The sequence below is a fragment of the Ornithorhynchus anatinus genome, chromosome 2 (genome assembly GCF_004115215.2).
Source record: "Ornithorhynchus anatinus isolate Pmale09 chromosome 2, mOrnAna1.pri.v4, whole genome shotgun sequence".
NCBI lineage: Eukaryota > Metazoa > Chordata > Mammalia > Monotremata > Ornithorhynchidae > Ornithorhynchus > Ornithorhynchus anatinus.
The window spans coordinates 74,018,831-74,043,753 of NC_041729.1; the positions used below are offsets into that span (position 1 = coordinate 74,018,831).

The following is a 24,923-nucleotide window of genomic DNA, read 5'->3' on the forward strand; positions in this document are numbered from 1 at the left end:
AGAAGTTAAGTGACTTGCCCAAGGTCATACAAGAGACATGGCAGAGCTGGGATTATAGCTCAGGTCCTCTGACTCTCAGGCCATTGCTCTTTCCACTAGGCCATGTTGCTTCCCTAAATATTAAGAGTGTGTTTAAGGCAACAGCATTGGCTAAATACCCCAGAAAAGTCAAGTGTGAATGGATTCCTTTGTTTTGCTTTTTACTTTCCCTAAATTTCTCAATTGGCGATAGAGCCAAAAAGGGAAGAACAGTTAAATACTTATTTATCCCCAATCCCTCTTCTCTTTTTGATGGGAAGTGGGGTAGAAGGAGTAAGAGGAGACTGTCAAATGCTGCCTGAACCCAAGGTAGATCAGCTTTGTGACAGCCCAACTGGTCCCGCAGACTCAAGTCCCAGTGCATCTATGGGCTTGTCAGTGAGAAAGTCTCCAGAAATCAATTCACCACAGTCTAATCTTCACCCTCAGGGTGATCAGTCCCTGGGACCCAAGTAGCACTCTTCAGTTTCTTTCAACTACAGAGTGTAGAATCTCCATTTCTTGATATTTTGCAAAACACAGTAAATAGTTTTGCAGCTGGTTTGGGTGTGATTTTACTTAAATAGGCATAGGTGGAGAAACAGCATGGCCTAGTGGAAAGAACACAGGCCTGGGAGTCAGAGGATGTAGGTTCTAATTCTGGCTCTGTCACTTGTCTGCTGTGAGACCTTGGGCAAGTTACTTCACTTCTATGTGCCTCAGTTTCCTTATCCGTAAAATGGGGATTAAATCCTACTCCCTACCTCGACTGTAAGCCCCATGCGGAACAGGGACTGTGTCCAAACTGATAACCTTGTACCTACCCCAGTGCTTAGAAAGTGCTTGACACATAATAAGCACTTCAGAAATACTATTATTAGTTACCTCCCACAGTCAGTCCAATCTTATGGTTCTGAAATAGTTTTTGTGACAGAGCACAAGTGTTAATCTTACACACTGGAGATATCTTGACCAATCTGACAAAGCAGGGCTGAGACCCATACCCTTTAATTCTGCATGAGAAATTCTTACTAAAAGGGCTCTTAGAGTTTATTTATCCACCTCATGTGTCCAAGGTGGCAATATTTGGTTCAGCCAGTATTACTAGATGAAGGCCATTCTTTAGGAATAATTGTATTTATTAAACCCTTGCTGTGGGTGGACCACGGTACTGAGCACTAGAGGAGACTAAACAGGTGGGAATCAGATAATTCCCTACCCCTTGTGGGAGTCACAATCTAAAATATCTTTAGTTTTAAGGAGCCCATCTCAAGGGTGCAAGGTCCATGGGTAGAAGCATTGTCTAAGTGCCCGTGACTTCTGCATCACTAAAAATATATGGCCCTGTCACGTCATCACGGTACCCTTGAAGAGTGAAGATAGCCTCAGTCTCATCATAGACAAGGAGGGAATCCTGAAGATAGCAAGAATATTTCAGTGTTCTCTGCAACAATCCTTCCAACACTTGAATTGATGATGGCATTTGTTAAGTGCTTACTATGTGTCAAGCATGGTTTAAGCGCTGAGGTAGGTAGAAACAAGCTAGTCAGGTTGGACACTGTCCCTGTCGAACATGGGGCTAATTTTACAGATGAGGTAACTGAGGCACAGAGAAGCTAAGCAACTTACCCAGGGTCACACAGCAAACAAGTGATGGAGCCAGGATTAGAACCTAGGTCCTGACTCCCAGGCCCATGCTGTATTCATTGGGCCATGCTGACTCACCTCAGCAGTTTTTGGGACCCCTGGAATGCCCATTGAAGTACTTACACATGTCAACACATGGACCACTGAGGAAATGCCACTGGATCTCGAAGACGCCACCATCAGTATCTTCAAGAAGAAAAGCGAAAGATTGGATTACAGCAGTTATTGAGGTGTCTTGCTGCTCTCCACTGCTGGTGAGGTCCTAGCCAGAAATTTTCTGGATCGGCTATTAAGCAACATCGTTGAGTGAACATGGCCCAGCAGCCATGATCTCTGCTGCACATCTGGTGCAGGGAACAGCTCCAGGACTTCTATGCAGTTTTCATAGACATTTCCAAAACATTTGATGCTGTCAATAGATCTGATCTCTGAAAATTGCTATGCAGACTTGACTGCCCTGAGAAGTTAAGATTCTGAGATGACAGTGTGGCAGGTTGGATCAGAGCTGAGGATGCCCTGTTTGATCAGTTCCCCATTATCAGTGGAGTAAGGATAGGATATGTAGTTAGTTAGCCCAATCCCTTTGAACTTAGTCTACGCAGCCATGCTGGTATCTGCAACCCAGGACCAGAACACAGGTGTTAAAGTGGGTTTCCAGGCCTCTGGGAAATGCCTCCAACCCAGCAGACTTGATGCCTCATTCAAAGTCCTAGAAACAGTCATTCAGGAATTACTGTGTGCAAATCACTGTGCCTTAGCAGCTCACACCCCAAAAGACATGCAAATAATTGTAAGCTGTTTCACTCAATCAGCCAAGCCTTACGGGCTGATCGTAAATTTGCAGAAAATAGAGATTTATGTTGGCAGTACAGAACTAAACAGCATCACCAGAATAAGGCAGAACACCGAGCAGTATAACAGTGATAGACAAGGAAGGAGAAAACCAGATCAAGAATGGCAGCTCAGTATTTTGAAGACCATTAAACAGAGTGTTGCAGTGATGTGTTAACAGGTTCCAGACCAAACTAAAAGTCTCCAGAGAGGTACTGTGGTCAGTCGTATTTATTGAGCACTTATTCTGTGCAGAGCATTTAACCAAGCCCCTTGGGGAGTGCAGTATAACAAACAGATACATTCCCTGCTGCAACAAGCTTAGAGTCAAGAGAGCTGGATCTCACATAAGTGTCAAATGCAGCACCTTGATCAGTTCAGTCAGCATCTTTTACAGTCTCTACTCAACAAATGGCAAGACAAGGTCACAGTGACGTTCTGCGATGAACAGTCTCCTATCTCTGTTAGGTTGGGCACATGAGGAGACTGGATGGCAGGAAGCTGCATGCTGACCTGTAATTGGGAAACCCAAAGCCAGGAGGATTGATTAAGTGTTCTAAGGCCACAGTGAAACAAAGCCTCAGACAGTGCTGCATCCTAGTTTCAAAGTGGGAGTCCGTTGCTGAGAGCAGATCCCTGTGGTGCACTGCTAGCCTATTCTTTCTGAGCAAAAGCTACAGAAGAAGGCAGAATTAAAAACAGCACCAAGACCTGCCATTTGCACACAAGAAAACACAAGAAGGGTACCCGCAGTGTGACTGGGTCTGGAGGGGTCCCACCTTGGTCTTTTCCATCCCACACATTCATGGGTGAATTTCAACATTAATGGAGTCGGCTCTGACTATGAAGGACTGCTGTCTGACTAGCTATATTTCGATTAGAAATCATTTGTTGGCCAAATGGAGTCTTGTAGTTGCCTTTAACTCAAGAAATAAATGATAAATAGGCAAAAGAATTACTGGTATTTGTTTTGATCATATCCCGAAAATTTGGAACAATTTAAGGTGTATGTGTCATGTAACTTGAAATATCTTGATTTCTATTATGTTGCCTGCTCTTCTTAAGCTATAATATTATTTAAATGCCCTCTGTGTACATACGTCAGCTTGGATGATGCCATATTGCATTGTGTTATAAAAGTCTATGTGCTAAACATCAGACATCACTCGAGACATAAACCTCCAATTTAATTAAAGTGGAAGAGATGTAGGTTAAGCCGCTTGACAATCAGGGTGATGTTACACTGGAGTGGGAGCCAAAAGATCACCATCATTGAAGATATTTAAAGAAAGAATAAACAAGCCCCCATGAAAAGGAACACTTGAGTTTTCAGCATTATATGTCCTCTCTACTTTTCCTCCCAAATTCAACTGCTCCGATATTTAGTTGGGCTAAATGATGAATGGTTTAATTTCATATAGATCACTTTGCTTTTCAAATTGAGATTTTTCCATTTAAAGCCGTCTTTCCATGTATGTCAACTTAGCCCTACTAATGTAACTATAATTACATTTCAGGTGAAACAGATCTCAATGAAGCCATAACAGAAGCAGGAAAGACGTATGAGGAAATTGCCAATCTTGTGGCAGAACAGGTATGACTGTTGTTTTTAGCATAAATGAAATTGTGAAGTTTAGCAGGGTGCAAAAATCCTGCTATTTTAAACTTGAATGAGAATGTAGTCTTTCCAACTCTGTATTACGAAAGTAAAATTAAACAGGCTGACGGTACTGATACCAAAGAACTGGGAACAAGGAAAGTTCAGTTAATCTTGAAAAGTGAATGGTTTTTCAAAAGAACGGTGCTGCAGGCCCAGAAAACAAACATTATAGAATATAGGAAAGACTTGAAGAGAACCAAGATAAACCCTGAAGGGCAAATGATAAAATGACAAAAAGAAATTCAACCAAATCAATTGAGAGAAGTTTAAATAGGGTGAGAATTTTTGAGATTTAAAAAATATGCAGTATAATGAGATGACTATTGGATTTTTCAAATTAGGGATTGAGTTGAATTGACATTTCAGGTTTTATTTAAACTCACCTTTATATTCAACACATCTATAGAACAGGTGTTTCTTTGGTGGTATTACTTCTTTCTGATGTTTACAAAATAAACAAATAGCTAAGGAAGTGCTCAACATCACAGCTGTTTATTGGCTTATCATTGGCTTGTATAGCAATATTAAGGTAATCTTGATTACCTAGTGGATCAAACTCTAGTGTCAATTTAGAGCACTTAGCAATGCCAAATCAAGCTTTTGAGGTAAAGACCATATGCTGGAGTGAAAAGAATAGTGGCATACAAAAGAAATAAGCAAACTGTGACTGTAATCTTGGCTTTACCAATACAGTACTCTCCTGGTCCTCCTGTTCCTCTCTGGATGCTAAATGCGAGTGACCCCCAAGGCTCTATTCTCGGTCCATTTCTCTTCTCAAGTTATACTCACCAGCAAGGCTTCAGTTATAATCCCTTTGTGGATGACTCTCAAATCTACTCACTAGCCCCTTTTTCTCACCTCCTCCAGTCATGCATTTCCTCTTGCCTCCAAGATGCAATGGTATCATGATAGCACCATGAGTTCATTGTCTAGATCTAAACTCCTAACCTTCCCTCCACAGTCCTCTTCTCCATCTCACTTTCCCATCACATTTGACTTTATTACCCACTCCCTCTTTCTGGACCACTCAACCTTTCAGTCCCGTCTTCAGTCTGTTGTGAAATTATTTTGGTTTTTCCTCCACAATATTTCTAGGATCTACCCCTTCCCCTCCATTCAGGGCCCAAGTTAGCTCTTCTGTCTGAATGATTTTTCTGTACATGTCTGTCTCCCACTTCTCAAAAAGTTTCTTTGGTTATTCAGTCATGTCTGCATCCTGCAAAAACTGCTTTCCATCGGCTTCAAGGGACTCTTATCAGCTTATATATCCATTCTCATGCCTCGCTACAGCCAAGCTCTCTGTCTTCGCTTTTCTCTACTTCATCTGATCAGTGGACTTCATCCTTGTCCCTTCTGTTCTGCCCCTTTGTTACATCCTTCCGTCTGCCTGAAACTCCCTCCCCTTTCAAATTTACTAGTCCACTCACATAGTCAAAGCACATGTGAAATCACATCTTCAGAAGGATTTCCCCAGTCAATTTTTATTCTCCTCCAATCATATTCCCCTTCTACCACCTCAGCATCCCTGTGCCAATTACACATTTATGTTCCCATAACACTTCTGTACAAAACATATCAACCCTACTATTTACCTTTGTAGCTATCAATCTCTTTCCAGTTTTCTTTTCTCTTTAATCATTTTGTGTCTCCCTCACTCAACTTGAAGTACCTTGAAGATAGAGATAATACCTTCTAATTTGGCTGCACCTTCCCATGGGCTCAGTACCAGGCTCTGCCCACAGGTTCTCAATAAATATAATAATGTTGGTATTTGTTAAGCGCTTACTATGTGCCGAGCACTGTTCTAAGCGCTGGGGTAGACACAGGGGAATCAGGATGTCCCACGTGGGGCTCACAGTCTTAGTCCCCATTTTACAGATGAGGTAACTGAGGCACAGAGAAGTTAAGTGACTTGCCCACAGTCACACAGCTGACAAGTGGCAGAGCTGGGATTCGAACTCATGACCTCTGACTCCAAAGCCCATTATCAGGTGCCAGGAAACAAGGAAATTTCCTTGAGAAATAGCATGGCCTAATGGAAAGAGCATGGGCCTGGGAGTCAGAAGGACTTGGGATTTTTCCCGGCTCCATCATTTGTTGTGAGACAATGGGCAAGTCACTTAACTTCTCTGTGTCTCACTTACCTCATCTGTAAAATAGGCAATAAAAATGTGAGCCCCATGTGGGACATGGGCTGTGTCCAACTCGATTAGCTTATATGTAGAGAAGCAGCATGGCTCAGTGGAAAGAGCACGGGCTGGGGAGTCAGAAGTTATGGGTTCAAATCCTGACTCCGCTGCTTGTCAGCTGTATGACTTCGGGCAAGTCACTTAACTTCTCTATGGCTCAGTTTCCTCAACTGTCAAATGGGGATTAAGACTTTGAGCCCCACGTGGGACAACCTGATCACCTTGTATCCTCCCCAGCACTTAAATGCCATCATTATAATTATTATTATTATAATATCTATCCAAGTGCATAGTACAGTGCCTGGCACATAGTAAGTGCTTAACAAATAACATTTAAATACAAAGTTTTAATTTTTTTTAAAAACCTCCACTCTATACTCAGAGGGGAGAGTTGAAACTCCTCTGAAAAGGATATTCATACAAATTTTAAAACTACCAGATCTTCCAGGTATTATACTCCAAAATGCATTCTGAAGCAAGAAAAACTGGAGATTTTTCATCATACAAATGAAATAAATTGACCTAAATATTCTATGGCAGCATTAGGATGGATTCCTAAAAAGTGATTGTGGAGGTAAAAATGGTAAGCAGCAGATTAGAACTGCTAAAATCAGAAATGAAATGAATTAATAGGTACTCTGTGTGAACAGATTGCTCAATTCTATTAAGCTGAAAAATATGATCAGAAATATATGTTCCCATTCCAACTCCTCTCCTTTCTTCCTTTCCTCCTCTTGCCTCCCTCCCACCATGAATAAACAGGAAGAGAAGGCTGAGTCAGAGACTGAAAAGTCAGAAGTTTTTAATCCTCATCCTCCCAGCTCTTTTAGATTTTAAATGAGTCAACAATTTGCTTGATCTAGTCCTCACAGTTGAATGATTGAACATTGGGATGCCAAAAAAACAGAGGAAAACAGAATCTTAAAAGGTGGAAACATTAAAATCTTCAGGGCGCACATCCTACAGCATTTAGGAAATTGTTGGCTATTATTGCAGAGCCACTGACCACTAGGACTGATAAACAGAAGAACTCTCTGCAGTTTGGAAAAGAGCAAGTATCACAAAACAGAGTTCAGGCTGAATGGACCATTCCTTGCATCCCTACTTAGAGCCTTATTGAAGACACATATCCAGGAGACCTTCCCTGACTAAGCCCTCCTTTCCTCTTCTCCCACTCCATTCTGCATCCCCTGATTTGCTCCCTTTATTCATCTCCCTCCCAGCCCCACAGCATTTAAGTATATATCTGTAATTTTATTTATATTAATTTCTGTCTTCCTCTCTAGACTTTATAAGCTCATTGTGGGCAGGGAATGAATCTGTTGTTATTTTGTATTCTCCCAAATGCTTAGTACAGTGCTCTGCACACAGGATTGACTGATGATTGATTGATTTCCATGTTTTCAGGTTTCTGTTTTCATTGTCAGCCCTGATTAACAGACATTTCCTTGGAAAACAAAGGCCTGGGGGAAAGATCTTGGGCCTAGGAGTCAGTTGACCTGGTTTTAATTCCAGCTCCTTCACCACATTTCAGCTTTGTGATCTTGGGCAAGTCACTTAATTTCTCTAAGCCTATATCCTCATTTGTAAAATGGAGATAAAATACCTGTTTTCCATTGCCCATATACCAGGAACTCCATGTTGAACAGGGACTGTGTCCAACCTGACTATCTTGTTTCTGTCCCAGTGCTTAGTATAGAGAAGAAGTGTGTCCTAGTGGAAAGATCCCTGGCCTGAGAGTCAGAGGACCTGGGTTCCAATCCCAGATCCTCCAGTTCTGTGTCCTTGGGCAGGTCACCTAACTTCTCAGTGCCTCAGTTTCCTCATTTGCAAAAAGGAGATTCAAAACCTGTTCTCCCTCTTGCTTAAAACTGTTAGCCACACGAGAGACCTGATTATCTTGTGCTTAATGTAGTGCCTGACATACAGTAAGCTTTTAACAAATACCATAGTAGTAGTAGTAGTACAATGTAAGTACAGTAGTAATAGTACATAATAAACACTTAACAAATACTACAAATTTATTATTAGTACAGAAGCTCTTACATCAGATTTAAGTCCTTGCTGGAAAAGGTGCTGTGTCATGACAGTTTGCATTTAGTTTAAATTTCACATGTCTTCTAGTGGGTAGAAATCATTGGTAGCTCATATTTTGAAAATTTTTTTGCCTTTTTTTATTTTATGGTATTTATGTGCTTACCATGTGTCAGTCACTGTGCTAACCACTCAGACAGATACAGCCTAATCAGGTTGAACATAGTCCTTTTCCCACTTAGGGCTCACAGTTTTAATCCCCATATTATAAGTGAGATAGAGGCACAGAGAAGTGAAGTGACATACCCAAGGTCACACAGCAGATAAGTGGCAGAGTTGGGATTAGAACTCAGGTCCTGGCTCTGAGGCCCATGCTCTATCCTCTAGGCCACACTGCTGCTAAGACGTTGTGTGATAGAATGTTTGATAGGGTATTTGTTGGGCTGGATGTGGTTTGACTGGGTTTGGAGAGGTAGTATTTCCATTGGAAATTGAGTCCTTATGGGCATTCCCTCCTGGCCAATAGTCCTCTTGTTTGATAATCAGTATCCGGAGAAATTGATAGCCTTACATTCCCTTTCTTTCTTTCCTTCCGTCAGGCAATCAATCAGTTGTATATGTTGTGCATTTACTGTATGTTGAGGGCTGTCCTCCGGTTTGGAAGAGAAATCAATCATTTGAGTGTTTACTGTTTGCAAAGCACTGTATTAAGTGCTTGGGAGAATACAACAGAATCATTCCCCACCCATAATGAGTTTACAGTCTAGAAGTGGAGACAGTTGTTATTATAAATAAATTACAGATATGTATGTAAGTGCTGTCGTGTTGCGGGGGTGAATAAAGAGAACAGGTCAGAGCAATGCAGAAGGGAGAAAAGGAAATGAAGGCTTAGTCAGGGAAGCCTTCTTGGAGGAGATGTGCCTTCAATAAGGCTTTGAAATGGAGGAAGAGTAATTGTTGAATTTGAAGAGGGAGGACATTCCAGGCCAGAGGCAGGATGTGGACAAGCAATCGGCAATCGGCGGCAGAATAGACGAGGTAGAGATACAGTGAGTAGGTTGGCATTAGATGAGCAAAGTGTGCAGGCTAGTTAAGGTGATGAGTGCTTTAGTGATTAAAGTAGCAAGCTGATTGCTTTAAAGCCAGTGGTAAGGAGTTTCTGTTTGATGTGGTGGTGGGTGGGCAATCACTGGAGGTTCTTGAGTGGGAAAATATGGACTGAATGTTTTTAGAGAAAAATGATCCAAGCAGCGGAGTGAAGTGTGGACTGGAGTGGGGATAGAGAGGAGGCAGGGAGGTCAGGAAGGAGGCTGATAAAGTAATCAAGGCAGGATAGGATAAGTGCTTAGATAAATGTGGTAGCGGTTTGGATGAAGAGAAAAGGGCACATTTTAGCAATGTTGAACCAACAGGATTTGGTGATGAATATGTGGCTTGAATGAAAGATGAGTCAGGCATAATGCCAAGGTTATAGGACTGTAGGGCTTGGGTGGGAAGATAAAGAGTTCTGTTTTAGACATACTGAATTTGAGGTGATGGGAGGACATCCAAGTAGAGAGGTCTTGAAGGTGGGAAGAAATGCAAGACTGCAGAGAGATTAGGTCTGGAGATGTAGATTTGGGAATCATCCACATAGAGGTGGTCATTAAAACAATTGAGTGAGTTCTCCAAGGGAGTAGGTGGGGATGGAGAATAAAAGGGGACCCAGATACCTACAGTTAGGGGATGGGTGGCAGAGGAGGAGCCTGCGAAAATGTCTGAGAAAGAGTGACCAGAGAGATAGGAGAACCAGGAGAGGAGAATGTCAGTGAAGCCAAGGTTGGATAACATTTGCAGGAGAGAGGTGGTTGACAGTGTCCAAGGCAGCTGAGAAACGAGGAGGATTAGGATGAAGCAGAGGCTGTTGGATTTTTTAAGAAGGAGATCATTTGTGACCTTTGAGAGGATGGTTTCTGTGGAGCAGAAGGGACTTGCCAGATTGGAGGGGGATCAAGAAGAGAACTGGAGGAGAGGAACTTAAGACAGCGGGTGTAGACAGCTCACTCAAGGAATTTTTAGAGCAATCATAGGAGTAGTACAGAATAGCAGAGTTGGTAGATATGTTTCCTGGCCACAACGCCCTCTGCTACCCATAGACTTCATCTCTTAGGGGTCTCAAGAGTTGTACTTTGACATGTTTCTGTGGGAAAACAGCAGGGTGGGGTAACAGGGCGGAAAAAGAAGACAAGTCTGAAAATAAACCACATCTGCTGACAATGAGATTCCTATAAGCCCAGAGGCAGTCTTTGTTGGTATTAGGTAGGATTTCATTATTCATTTCAGATGAAATCTGGATTTTTTTACTTGATAAATTTTCAGCAACATGCTTCCTCCATGTATGGCATTTGCCAGTGCCTTAAGTCTCCCAATTCTCATCTCTGAAATTGTCCCAAGTTAATCATTTATTATTAACAAGAACTCTTAAAAGGAATATCCATATTTTGACCTTATTGTGTGTGGCTTCTTTTTTAGTTCATGTCCAAATGGACAAATATTTTCCGAATTCTTATTAGACAGGAAGAATTGAGAAACCCCAACTCTAAAGAGCAGTCTTTTACTTTTTTCTGGAGCATGTGAAGTTGCATTAGCTTGAAAAACCACAACCAAATTGAGTTTAGTCTTAACATAGTTCATTTGCGGTGAAGATCAGAAAAAAACTCTCATGTAAATGTTAGTGAAATTTCACCTCAGATAAAAAGTGTCTCCGTCTGGATCCATTCAATAAATTTCAGAAAAAACCTTAGCAAAACAAAGTATAGGGAGGTGAGGTAGGGAACCAGGGAGATGACTCAATATTCACCTGGATTGCACTGTAGTAATTACTGACCTTGTTCTTCATAATGTGTGAATTTTCTGTCACCTGGAAGTAACATTGTTAATGTTACAAAACCAGCTTGGAAAGAAGTGTGTCTTCTGAATGTTTTATCTTGCAGTGTGACTGCTTCAATAATACAGTTTTTGGTTCCATGAAATTATTCTTTATAAGAGAGGTTTTATTAAAATTATAGTTTGATGGCACATATATATTTTGGTGCACAATACATTTATTTTAAATACGCTACTTTTCTGTCTCTCCGAATGTTTGCACAAATTCTGCTGCCCCACCATCAGCCAAAGAAAGACCTCCATTTTTTGATGGAATGTAATCATGAATACAAAGGATTCCTGGGCTGCTTTCCTGACATCATTGGCGCTCACAAGGTAAATCGTCTCAGAAGTTCACAGATCATAATAACCCTGGTCTCCCAAATGGTCAGGATCCCGTCTCTCCCCTCACTTTCAACATGGTCCTGCAGTAGTATCAGTGAAATGGGTTCTGTTTGAAATGAAATCTCACTGCCTGCACATACTTAAGAGTGTGAGCCCTTTATGGGACAGGGACTATGTCCAACCTGATTATCTTTACCCCAGTGCTTGGTACAGTGTAAGTACTTCCTTAGCACATATTAAGTGTTTAGCAAGTACCATTAAAAAAAAATTTTAAAGTACTGGGTTATGGCAGAAGCCTGGGGAGAGAACGATTTTCATCATGCTGGAATTGATACACTGTGAATGACTTTCATTATTTGCTTAAACACTTGGAAAGACATGATGCTGCATATAAAACAGAAAATGCTAAATAACTCGAACTTAGAACAAGGATCAGACACAGGAAAATATCCCATGAGTTGAAAATAAAACAATAAAAATATCTGTAATTTGAACTTCTGACCAGCAGAAGGAATGAAATGAGTAAGTCATTTGTTTTGACGTGACTTGCTTGGTTCCCTTCTCACCAAAATGAGATCAGAGTTCTTGTATTAGTTGAGGCTAATAAAACACATTTGGTCAATTTAAATAGGTTTCTAATCAGGATGTTGTTCAGCTTTGAAATTGGGCTGATGGGAATGGCACTTGAGGAGATGAAAAGGATTGAGAACCTCATTCATGTCTTTTTTAAAGGATTATAAATCTGAAAGAAAAAAATTACTTGATTTTAAGAGCTGGATAAGTGAGTATAGAAACTGTTGAAGGCCACATTTAATCAAAGTTTTAAAATGAGAGATGACTGTCATTCTTATGAGCACTCATGTTCGACCAGCTTGGTAGAGGATGTATTTGCCCTTAGGAAGAATTCACTGTGCCTATCCAGTTGTTTTTTAAATGAAACCTCTGAGTATCTAATCTGCTAGTACTATTTTCCTGTTTTTTGGACCTCTCCTAATAAGTCACTTATGAATGTTTGGGGATAAAAGGCTGTTTGGTTCCCTTTGTCCACCAGGAGCCACAGGAAACAAAACTCTTGTTTTTAATTTATAGGTATTGAATCGGCCCATTTCCAACACTGTTGCATTGCATTCTCCCAGGTGCTAAGTATAGAGCTTTGCACACAATAAGCACTCAATAAATATCAATGATTAACTGATTTGGGAAAGGCTTCTATTTCTGGCACTTTCTTCTATTTCCCCATAGGGTCTGGTATAGAAAAAATTGAAATATGTCAATAGATTTCGCCCTACAGAAAAGACAGATGTAGAACGCATGTTCATCATTATGTGTGGTGTCATTAAGCACTCAAAGCCTGATTTTACTGTGCCTATCCCATTTTGAATTTAACAGGGAGCAATAGAAAAAGTGAAAGAAAGTGACAAATTGGTTGCCACCAGTAAGATCACACCACAGGACAAGCAGAACATGGTGAAACGAATAGGAACTATGTCTTACGCTCTACAAGGTAAGAACAGAAACCATCTTTGTCATTCTTCAGAGTTTGTCACCAGCTGGAGTACGGGAATTTTCATTTGGAAGTTTCCCAGCACAGTTGAAATAAGGTTGTGACAATAGAAACTGAGAATACGAGCCCATTTTCAAACCTTTCTCCTAATGAGCCTTTATATTCCACCAGGGGGCTAGTTTAGAGCTTGAAACTGAGCCCATTTAGGGCCTCCTCTCTGTAGGCAAACTATACATGTGAGCTTATTTAAATATTTTAATATTTGAGTCCCAAAACAAGATGGGTGATAGCCTCTCCAGCTAGCCCTTTGTTGTTGGCACCGACTACAGAAACCCAAGGATCAAGTTCACGGTCTTGTTGCTGAATGCTCTCCCTACATTCTAGGTCTCGGTCTCTCAGTTTCTGTCAAGGGAAGCCATTACAGTCCTCTAGACTGTAAGCTCGTTGTGGGTAGGGAATTTATTTTGTTGTGCTCTCCCAAGCACTTAGAACACTTATGCACATAAAAGCAGTCAGTAAATATGGTCGATTAAGACTGGGAGACGTTTCCAGGTGGTACTGGAACAATCATATTTGATTATTCCATAGTGCTGAAGCCAGATCTTGTTTTCCAGTAAGTGGAGTTGGCTGACCCTTGGCTCCCTGGATTTTCCTTCTTTGAGGATAGCATTCAGATGATGCTTTCTGCAGGATTTGAATAGTGCTCAAATACAGTGCACATAATTTTAGTAACCCCAATCCTCATTCAACAGTAGCACAGGCTTCATATAAAACTAGATGGCTTTTTATATGGGATTTGCATTGTGGTTGGAAATTCAGGCCTAAGGTCTGGAACATATCTCATCATTTTAATGAGGAAATGGAGGGCCTATAAAGTGGAGCGCATTATTAGTGACACTCCTGTTTAGCTAGACCCAGGCCTTGAAGTGCCAGGATCATAATGGCAAGAGCACGGGCCTGGGAGTCTGAGGTCGTGGGTTCTAATCCCAACTCCACCACTTGTTTGCTGAGTGACCTTGGGCAACTCACTTAACTTCTTTGTGCCTCAGTTACCTCATCTGTAAAATGGGGATTGAGACTGTGAGCCCTACGTGGGACAACCAGATTACCTTGTATTTACCCCAGTGCTTAGAACAGTGTTTGGCGCCTAGTAAGCGCTTAACTAATATAATAATAATCTGGGTCAAGAGCAAGGAGCTTGAAGAACCTTTGTTACTTAAATTATCTTCAATTCTGATATGTTTATTTCCTGACCTTTTTAACTCTGAGCATTTTGTTCCCTGTTTAGATTTAAATGCTTTCCAAACACCCCCTATAAAATGGATATTAAGAGCAGTGTTGTCCACAAAACACAGACATGCACATGAGCCTGATTATTTGAATGTCACTTCACTTCAGTGACTAAAGTAAATTGATTGTGGGTCCCCCCCCCCCATCAGAAAATGAAAAGAACAGTTAGCAAGCATGCTGTCGGGGCAGGGAGTGTTGTGAAGGCAGCCAGACTAAATTCCTTTTTTGAGTAATCATGAGGAAGTGAGAGAACTATTTATAGGGATCTGAAAATCTTGGCTAACTAATTTATGTCTTGGGTTTGGTTTCAGCGGAGATGAATCACTTTCACAGTAACCGAATCTACGATTACAACAGTGTAATTCGCCTCTACCTTGAACAGCAGGTTCAGTTTTATGAAACGGTAAGTCTGCACCTTTCTTGGACATTGAGCAACTTCTCTTTCCTCTGGGTGGATTATGGGTTAGAAAGGCCAACCAGGGCTAGAGGTGGTTAAGCATTGAAGTTTGGAGGTAAGGCTGTGTTTCTCTGTTTTAGCTATGGTACACCCAAAGGGATCATTGGGATCACCCATAAGGAAATAATAAGCACCAACTTAAAGAAATAATAATGATTTCAAGACCTTGGGTTGCATTTGTTTTCTGTTTGGAAATTTGAATAATAATTTTGGAGTCAAGCCTGGATTTTTCTGGAGGATTTGAGAATGTCATGCTTATGCACACCAAACCTCCCCTGTCCATTTCACTTCCCTTGTTCTACTCGTCTCCAGCGCTCACATTCTCTCTCTCTCTCTCCCCCCCCATCTCCCCTTCCTTTCCCCCCCCTCCCCCCCCAACCCTTTCTCTTTCTCTCTCGCTCTTTCTCTGACTGGTGTTCTAATTTTAAACCATCTACCCTCCAAACCCAGGGACAGTACAAGATGAGTCATGCCATTATTCTAGCCTTTGTAATGTCCTTTGTAATGTCTTTTCAGTTTGGGAAAGGAAGACTGACACTAGAGATTAAACCAAAAGGCTCTATGGACAGTTGTGGAAAAGGAATTTTAACAGTTACAAAGAATTTTGTGTCCTTGAAAAGATTAGAAAAGCAGAAGGCAAAGCAAAAATACTTCCGTATGTCATGGAAAATAGCAGAAGGCTGTTGAGATCATATGCAAACTAGGACGATCATTCAGCTGTGTGGGTGAATAGCAAGGATCAAACTATACCTTAGTGATAAATTAACCTTCAAACCCAGAGGTGGCTTTGTCGCATCTCCCACATTTTAGTTTGCTCCCACACTCAGCTGGATAGCCTGTCCATGAATGCCAAGATAACAGGAGAATAGAATTCCTGTATAACATTTAAGTGCAGTAGCAAAGAATGATAACTGATCACAATTAGTCCTTTGTCTTTTTTTATAGTTTCTTTAAAGCTGTTACTGTGTGATGGGCACTGTACTAAGTGCTGGGGTAGATATACAAGCCAATCAGGTTGGACACAGTTCATGTCCCACATGGGGCTCACAGTCCTATTCCTCATTTTACAGATGAGGTAACTGAGGCACAGAGAAATGAAGTGATGTGCCCCAGGAATCCAGGTCCTCTAACTCCCCGGCCTGTGTTTTAACTAATAGGCCACACTGCTTCACATTGCAGCTTTAGCCTTCATTATTCTGGGGATTCTTTTAAGTTCAGTTCTCTGGCTGAAAACTGACCCATTTTAGCCTAAATTAATAGGTTTAATGAAGTTGTTTTCAAGCAATGCCTAACCTCATCAACTATGTTCTGATAACAACCTTTAAACCTGCCACCTCACCCATACCCTGCACCAGTCCAATTTGGTCCTCATCCCCTATAGTAGCCTCTGTTCTCTAGACCCACTCCACTTACCCATGCCATTTCTCCTCACCTCGATTCCCTCCTGTCCCTAGATGTAAAGCAACATCCTCAACTCCATCCTCCCCACCAACTTCAACTCCCTTGCCCCCCAACCCTTCATTGCTCTCATTCCTCCAAGCTACATCCTGGCTCTACTGCCACTGTCCATTTTATGTGCCAGTGCAACTCAGCACAATTGGCAGAAATCCAGCTCCAGACTCAGTTCCCATAATAAATTCACCCTGTCCTGCTTTAACTAGGCTCTGTTTTCAGCTCCACAACTCTACTGTTCCTTCTTCAGTGACTCTCATGGCTACAGATCCCACTAGGTCGGGCTTGCCCCCTCCCATCTTAGCTTCCTGTTCTCCTTTCCCTTTATATTATGAGCCCCATGTGGAACAGGGATTTTTTCCCATCTGGTTACCGCATATTTATTTTAGCACTTGTAAGGGGTTTCTTTGGTACAGCAGAGGTGGATGTGCAACTGTTGGAGATTTTTGAGGAGTGAAGAATGAACTGAACAGCTTTTCAGAAAAATCATCTGTCAGCAAAGTGAAGCCTGGACTAGAGAGGGGAAAAAGAGGATCCAGGGAGGTCAGTGAGGAAGCTGATGTAGTAGTCAAAGTGGGAAATAAGTTCTTGGATCATCATGATAGCAGTTTGGATGGAGAGGAAAAGTTGGAACCAGCAGGATTTTGTGATAGATTGAACATGTGGATTGAACGAGAGTCATGAGGGGAGGACAATGCCAGGGTTATGAACTTTTGAGACAGGGAGGATGGCCATGCTGTTTATAGTGATAGGAAAGTCATGGGGAGGACAAGGTTTGGGTGGGAAGATAAGGAATTATCTGTTTTTGAGTTAAGTTAGAGGTGTCGAATGGATGTATTGAAGGCAAGAGGAAATGCAAGACTGCACAAGAAGAGAGAGATCAAGACTGTAGATGGTAGTTGAAGCCATGGACTGATTGAGTTCTCTTAAGGAGGCAGAGGAGGAGCATATTTGAAGGATACTGAGGAGCAGTAGTCAGAGAGCTAAGGAAGGAGGGAGATGGGGAAATAACTGGAGAGAGTGATGGGATCAAAGGGGTTTGGGTTTTTTAGGATAGTATACAGAAGCATACTTGAAAACAGTGGGGAAGGAGCCATTGGAAAGTGAGTGGTTGAAGATGGTCAAGGAGGAAAGGAGGGAGGGGAAATGGTTTGATATGGTGAGAAGCGATGGGGTCCGAAGCAGAGATGGAGGGGATAGAATGTGAAAGGAGTGGGAGATCTCCTCGAGATAGTGTTGGGAAGTTTGGAAGAGTTGAAGAAGAAGTTGGAGGAAGAAGCACTTAAATACCATTTTAAAAAAATGTGGAAAACCCTTCATGTACAGAATTTCCCTCTGTCCCTACTCTCCACTTTTGTGGTTTGTGATATTGTTCTATAAATCTGAGAAACATTTCCACACTTGCCAGATGCTTTTCTCTTTGGAACAACTATTCTTCTTCCAAATTTTAAAATGTGAGAGATCTTCATTCTGCTTCCTTTGGACATAAGCTTCTTTTCTCACAGTATATTTTCTAATGTGCTAATATCATCTGACTTATGGCCTTGCAGCTTTAGGAGTAACTTTTTGGCTGAAGGTGATTTAAAATATTATTTCTCAAAAGAAATACTCATTCAGATAAGAAATTGGGCCATAATGGAAGAACAACCCTATGGTTCAATTTATTCATTCAATCATATTTATTCAGAGCTTACTGTGTGCAGAGCACTGTTCTAAGCTCTTGGGAGAGTATTGATGAAATAATGATTCAGGGACTGTTAAAAAAAAATCTCTGATATTGGAGGCATATATCAGGCTTCTGGCAGAGAGGAGAATCTGACTTCTTTCCAATCTGATTGGAAAGAAGTCAGTCAAGCAACCAATCAATCTTCTGATTCTTTATGATATCAATCAGTCAATGATATAAATCCCAAATGAGAATGTAAAGAAAACATTAGAGCCATGATCAGAACCTAAAATGAAATGGACAGAAAGAAACAGCAAGGTGGAGAGTGGGGAAGAAGGAGAATGAGCAAAAAAAACGATTGGCTTAGTGGATCAAGATCAGGTCTGGGAATCAGAAGGACCTGGGTTCCAATGCCGGAACCCTTCCCACTTTCCTAGTGAGTCTTGGAGATTGGCCAAAGATGAGGCCCCCCTTTGAGAGAGTAGCAGGCGAGACATGTTAGAGTAATGGTGAGGAGGAACAGTAATAATAATAATGTTGGTATTTGTTAAGCGCTTACTATGAGCAGAGCACTGTTCTTAGCGCTGAGGTAGATATAGGGTAATCAGATTGTCCCTCATGCGGCTCACAGTCTTACTCCCCATTTTACAAATGAGGTAACTGAGGCACAGAGAAGTGAAGTGACTTGCCCACAGTCACACAGCTGACAAGTGGCAGAGCCGGAGTTCAAATTATGACCTCTGACTCCCCAGCCCATGCTCTTTCCACTGAGCCACGCTGCTTCTCAGGAAGCAGTAATTGGGTCAAGAACAGGTCAAAAATGAAGGGAAATTTTCCTGCGATGGACTGGGAAAGGCCGCAAAGATTTTAACATGAGCAAATATACAGTCATACTTGTGTGTTTACTTCTCTGAGACAGACCTGATGCCCTCTGTGCAGTTTAGTCAATAACTAAAAAAAGCTGTCATAAGTGATGTGTTACATAAAGGTGATTTTGTAGATCCCATTAAGTTTTTGAGGCTGCTATATTAGGAAATATTTATGTAAGCCTAAAATCCCATTCAGGCATTGTGTATTTCCAGGAGCTATGATTTGGTGCCTCTTTGTGTTTTGTCATGTAATGCATACATCAGGATGATAAATTATAAATGCATCATGTGGGAACCGAGGAGAGAATGTGGCTTCCATTTAGTAAACTCTTGATGTATTAGAATTGAAATAGGTCAAAGGCAGGTGGAACTTTCGAATTATGTGGGATGTAGCACTCATTTGGAACTCTGCACACCTACAGCTGAGGGTTTTTAGATCAAGACTGACTGGTAGACGGTAATGCTCTCTGGATGCCAAACCCTTTTTTTATGGTATTTAATAAGTACTTACTATGTGTCAAACCCTGTTTTAAATGCTGAGCTTGGTACAAATTAATTACGCCGGAAACAGTTCCTGTCTCCCATGGGGCTCACAGTCTAAGTAGGAGGGAACCTTTAGGAGTCTGCCAAAAGAGAAGAAACCGCACTCAATATTGCTCTGCTTTTGAAGCCAACTTCAAATTTTGAAACTATGAATTTAATTGTGGGTGTCATCTTCTGATTCTTTATAATGTGTGGAGCCTGAACAAAACTTATTTGAACAAAGTGGAGTAGCCAGCCTGGAATCCAATCTGGGCTCTGCTCTTATATGCCAGAGGTGGGAGTTATTCAGCACAAAGGTCACTGGGCATATTGCTGAGGTTTTTGTGGCCAAGAACAGGGGCGAAGGGACATAAAATGTGGAAGTGAGGCTATTTCCGCCTACAGTCTGTCCAGCTTAGCCCCAAACCAGTTCCTATCAAATTGCAGCTTGTGAGGAAGGATGCCAACTGCATCTGTGGTTGGCAAAAAGTGAGACTGGGGCATCACAACAGAGATTGCTGGCTCGGAGTCAGGCCAAATCTGACCCCCAGGCTGGAATAAATCACTTGCCAAATTTCCCAGCCCTGTTCTTTGCCAAGATAATCCTAATAATGAATAATTATGGTATTTGTTAAGTGCTTATTCTTTGCCAAGCACTGGACTAAATGCTGGGGTGGATGCATGCAAATTGGGCTGAACACAGTCCCTTGTCCCACATGGGCCTCACAGTCTTAATCCCCATTTTACAGATGAGATCACTGAGGCACAGATAAGTGAAGTGACCTGCCCAAGGTTACATAGACAAGTGGCAGAGCCAGTATTAGAATCCATGACCTTCCGACTCCCAGGCCTGTGCTGGGAGACACTACTCAATGCTGCTTCCAATAATAATAATAATAATAATAATAATAATATTTGTGGTATTTGTTAAATGCTTACTGTATGCCAATGTCCTAATCCCTGGGGTAGATACAAGGTAATCAGGTTGTGTCTCAGTTACCTCATATGTAAAACGGGGATTAAGACTGTGAGCCCATGTGAGACATGGACTGTGTCCAATCAGATTATCTGTATCTACCCAGTGCTTAGTACAGTGCCTGGCACATAGTAAGCACTTAACTACCATTAAAAAAAGTACTCATATTTATCGGGCACCATGGTGATAGAAACTTCTCCTTTACTGTCAAATTCAACACCTGAGAGTACAAAGTAGAATTTCCTTTCTTTTTCTTCTAAGTATTGTTTCTGTGAAGGTGGGAGTTCCCCTCACTTCTTCTTAATGGGTTCTTTTTTTCCTGGTTGCTTCCAGATGTACCCCACAGCCCTGTCCTGGTGGGCTGGCGTTGGCGTGGGCCCCTGTTCATTTCTCCATCCTTGAAATCAGCTTGTGGGAGAGGAGAGAGGGAAGCAAAAGCATCTTTCTTCCCTTTCCTCCAGGCGTTGGTGATGGTGGCACTTGGGATTTATTCCAGAGAACCAATTAGACTCTTTTCCCTAGATAGAGCATAAATGAGGTGTTTCGCTATGGTCCCGCAAAATAAGGCAGAAGAATTGTGGCAAGAGGAGAGAAGCAGCATGGTCTAGTGGAAAGAGCATGGGCCCGGGAGTTGGAGAACTGGCTACAGCCCACTGAAATGAGGCAGAAGAATTGCTGGGGAGAAGAGAGAAGCAGCATGGCCTAGGGGAAAGCACAGGTCTGGGTGTCAGGAATCCTGGGTTTTAATCCTAGCTCCACCACCTGCCTGCTTTATGACCTTGTGCAAGTTGTTTGACTCTATTCCTCAGCATCCTTATCTGTCAAATGGGAATTATATGTCTGTTCTCCCTTCCACTTAGACCATGAGCCCCATGTGAGACAGGGACTGTTTCTTACAGACTCCGAGCACCAGGCACTGATGCAGGCACTGTTTTCCTATCGGTTTATTTTATATCTACTCCAGCACTTAGTCCAGACACATAGTAAGCACTTAAAAAATACCATAATTATCTATTAGGAAAAGGTTCACATATTTGGATGTTTTCATCTGTGTTCTCAAAACAATCTCCAAAAACATTTTGATTTGGTGAGTAATTAAGCACATTGAACGGTGACTATTTTGTGGAGGGTGAAACTACATAACGAGCTTGAGACTCCCAAAGGCCAGAAAAATTTGGGGAAATGGGTTACAGGAGCCAAGTTGTCCCACCAAAAACATTGTGGTGGATTTGAGTGCCTCTGTCCCAAACTTTCACCCCTTCCCCAATGTGAGTGATTTGGGGGTCAGTGATCATTTATAATAAAGTAGATGCAGATGAAATAAAAACTGTAAGCTTGTGGGCGGGGATTGTGTCTACCAACTGTTAGATTTACTCTCCCAAGCACATAGTACAGTGCTCTGCACGCTGTAAGTACTCAATAAATATGATTGATTGAGTGATTGATTGAATCCACATTTAATTCACTATCATTTTCTTCCCACCTCCCCCAGATTGCAGAAAAGCTGAGACAGGCACTCGGCCGCTTTCCAGTGATGTAAGACTGGTGATGTAAGACTGAGCAGAGGAGCGAACATAAACTCTGAAGTGCTTCTTCCTGTCCTGGGGCAATGCAATTTCAAGTTATCCCTTCTCTCCCTCTTCCCCACCCTCGTCGCATTCCCCTCCAAAAAGAAGGCAAAAATCCCAAGTTGAGGAAAAAAAATAAGATATTTTTACTAATGCCTAAATGCATCCGTTATTTCCGGGGGGGATCTTTGAAGTTCCTTTTTCCCCTAAGACATTATTTAAAACAAATGGAAATTTTCTCCATCGTTGGAAAGTGTTTGTCAAAAACTGGAGATTTTTTTCCCTACTGATTTTTTTCATATAGACTCCTTATTTACAAGTCACATAAAGGGTAATTTCTTTCTCTAAAAAATATAAAATATTCCAGAATAAAGAAATATGTTTGTATATTTTTATAGCTCCACAGTTTTTGGAATTCCTATCTTCCATTAAGTAAAATTCACTTGCATTTCCTTTGTGTATGACATCCGTATCTTGTGTCTTGGGGTTCTTGTTAGGGCTCCTCTTGCTCTGAGCATGGCCACCCTTTATTTCCAAAAGAGAATCCAGTAAAACCGTCTGAAATAAACAACTCCTTCCTCATCCCTCTCCCACTCCCCCTCATCCATTTTTGAAGTGTTCAATTATTTGTTAACTGTCAATACAAGGACTAAAGCTTCTCTTTTCACTTACTCATTTTTCCCTGGGGTTCCGGAACAGGGAATAAACACTGTGAGGAAAAGCAAGACAAGGAGGTCCGTTAATGCTCTCACTTCAGCCCTTTCAAATGACTAAGTCGCTTTATTTGCACACTTCTCTTTTGGAGTCCTCTGCAGCAGGCTATAAATAACCCACCCACCCAAACTTCTTTCTCCCTCCTTCCCCCCACTTCCTTTCATTTGTTATCCTGCTTCATGAGGTAGGGGGTATTTCCCTTTCATGAGGTCTGAGGAGCACTGGGGGGGTGGGCGTGGGGGGAGCGCTGGTTATGGCCTTAGGATCAGAATCAGGAGTTCGCTTTTCAGCTCTGATCTTCCCTCTCTGCAGGAGCCTTTGGCTGTTATTCCCTGTCCGCCAAGATCAGAGGCCATTCAGCCTGTGGTGATGAGCAGAGCTAAATGACCTCTCCCCAACCCCATCTCCACCCTGCACCCTGACCAATGGAAAAATGCCTTTAGGGATTTGAACACTGGGTGGCAATATACTGGTTATCAGTAATCTCTGGGGCAAATGCTTTTTTTACTGGCTGTATCCTACAAATAGCCTTAATTTCTACCTACACTGTTGTATTATTATGCTGAACTTCACTTAGTACCGTAAGCAGCCAGGAAGCTGAACTGCAGCTTTGACAAATAATTCCTCCCCTTCCGATTTAACTAAGAGGCAGCTCCCTTACAGAGGGTGGTTGTGGTGCCTCATCACTAGTTGCCTTACAATGCTGCCATTTTTCAGACATGCTCAAGAAAGAGCAAACTAAAAACAAACCATAAAACAAGCATGAGGTTGGCAGCTCTATGACATCAGGGTTTTTGTTTATACTTTATTAATAATTCTCCCCTCAAATTTCCTTTGATAAAATTCCACAGGGCAATGTTTATGATACAGCCATTTAATATATGTACAAATTGTAAAGAATGTGTATAAATGTTTTACACCAAATGTAAGAGCATGTAGAAGCGACTTATAAATTGTTACGAACTGTACAGTGATTCTCAAGGAGCTTTTTGAAATGAACTCTTTTATTTGTATATTTTTTTCTGTGAATTTCTTGATGAAAGTGCTTTGTAAAAGGGCTCAGAGGGAAATTTCTCTCACCAGTCTTGATGAGGATCCCATTGAACACTTACCAAACTCATCCAGACTCTTCAATAATCAGAAGGTCCATTTTTTTCGAATTTGTGCATTAATGTGTGTTTTCTAAGCTCACATTTGTCCACCAAGAAGCTAAGGGTTTTATGACAAACCTGTGCTGACATGCAAAACCCATTTCAACTGGTCAGTTATCTGTTGGTCTTTAAGCTTCCTGGATATTAAATCTTAAATGACAATAAAGATTGACATATACCCATCAGATTCTTCTTTCTTTACTTTGCAAGAGATGAAGCAACTTCGGAATCTCAATATGAAAAATGTAGCAGCATACTCTAGTTAATCTGGTTGTCTTGTTCTTTTCCACCCACATGTGGAGTGTTGCAAGTTGGAGTTTCCATAATTTCCATAATGTGCTAGGGAAAAGCACAAATAGAAAGATAGAAAGATCAAATAGCCAAATAGCAGTCAGATGTTGGTGTTTCACAGAGCTTTGGCAGCCCACAAAACAGAAACAGTTGTAAACGATGGTCACTTCTACAAACAGCAGCTACAAATCAAAGGGCAAGTTAGAAGCCTCCAGTGAGGAAAGACTGCTGACTTATACTTGGTTTTAAGTTACATTTATCCCCATTATTACTATTACTGTTGTATTTGAGTTTAAGTTAAGCTCTGGGGTAGATAATGGTTCATCAGGTTGGATACAGTCCCTCTCGCACTTGAGACAGCTCACAGTCTAGGTAGCAGGGAGACGGGTATTGAATATCCATTTTATATTTAGGGAAAGAGGCTCAGAGAAACTATGTGGCCTAGTGGAAAGAGCTTGGGCCTGGGATACCGAGCACCTGGATTCTAATCCTGGCTCCTCCACTTGTCTGCTGTGTGGCCTTGGAAAGTCACTTAATTTCTCTGTTGCCTCATTTGTCAAATGGGGACTTAAGACTGTGAGCCCCATGTGGGACACGGACTGTGGTCCCGCATGATTATCTTGTATCTACCCCAGGACTTAGTACAGTGCCTTGTACACAGTAAGGACTTATCATGTACCATTTAAAAAAAAAAGTGCCGTGCCCAAGGTCATACAGCAGACAAGTGGTAGAACTGGGATTGGAACCCAGGTCCTCTGACTACCAGGCCTGTGCTCTTTCCATTAGATCTTGCTGCTTCTCATTAGATTATAGACTCCTGTAGGACTGGGTTAGC

The 24,923-nt window shown here is 41.6% G+C and overlaps 1 protein-coding gene across 1 annotated transcript in view; it reads left to right on the forward strand.

Annotated features, from left to right (window-relative positions):
• The window catches only part of SNX9 (sorting nexin 9), a 158,639-nt gene extending 134,657 nt beyond the window's left edge, over positions 1-23,982 (forward strand). The window contains exons 14-18 of the mRNA XM_029057802.1: positions 4,014-4,090; positions 11,530-11,619; positions 13,018-13,132; positions 14,734-14,825; positions 21,857-23,982. Of these exons, the coding sequence (XP_028913635.1) occupies positions 4,014-4,090; positions 11,530-11,619; positions 13,018-13,132; positions 14,734-14,825; positions 21,857-21,904 (422 nt within the window). The 3' untranslated portion in view covers positions 21,905-23,982. The remainder of the gene's footprint in view (positions 1-4,013; positions 4,091-11,529; positions 11,620-13,017; positions 13,133-14,733; positions 14,826-21,856) is intronic.
• Positions 23,983-24,923: the final 941 nt, after the last annotated feature.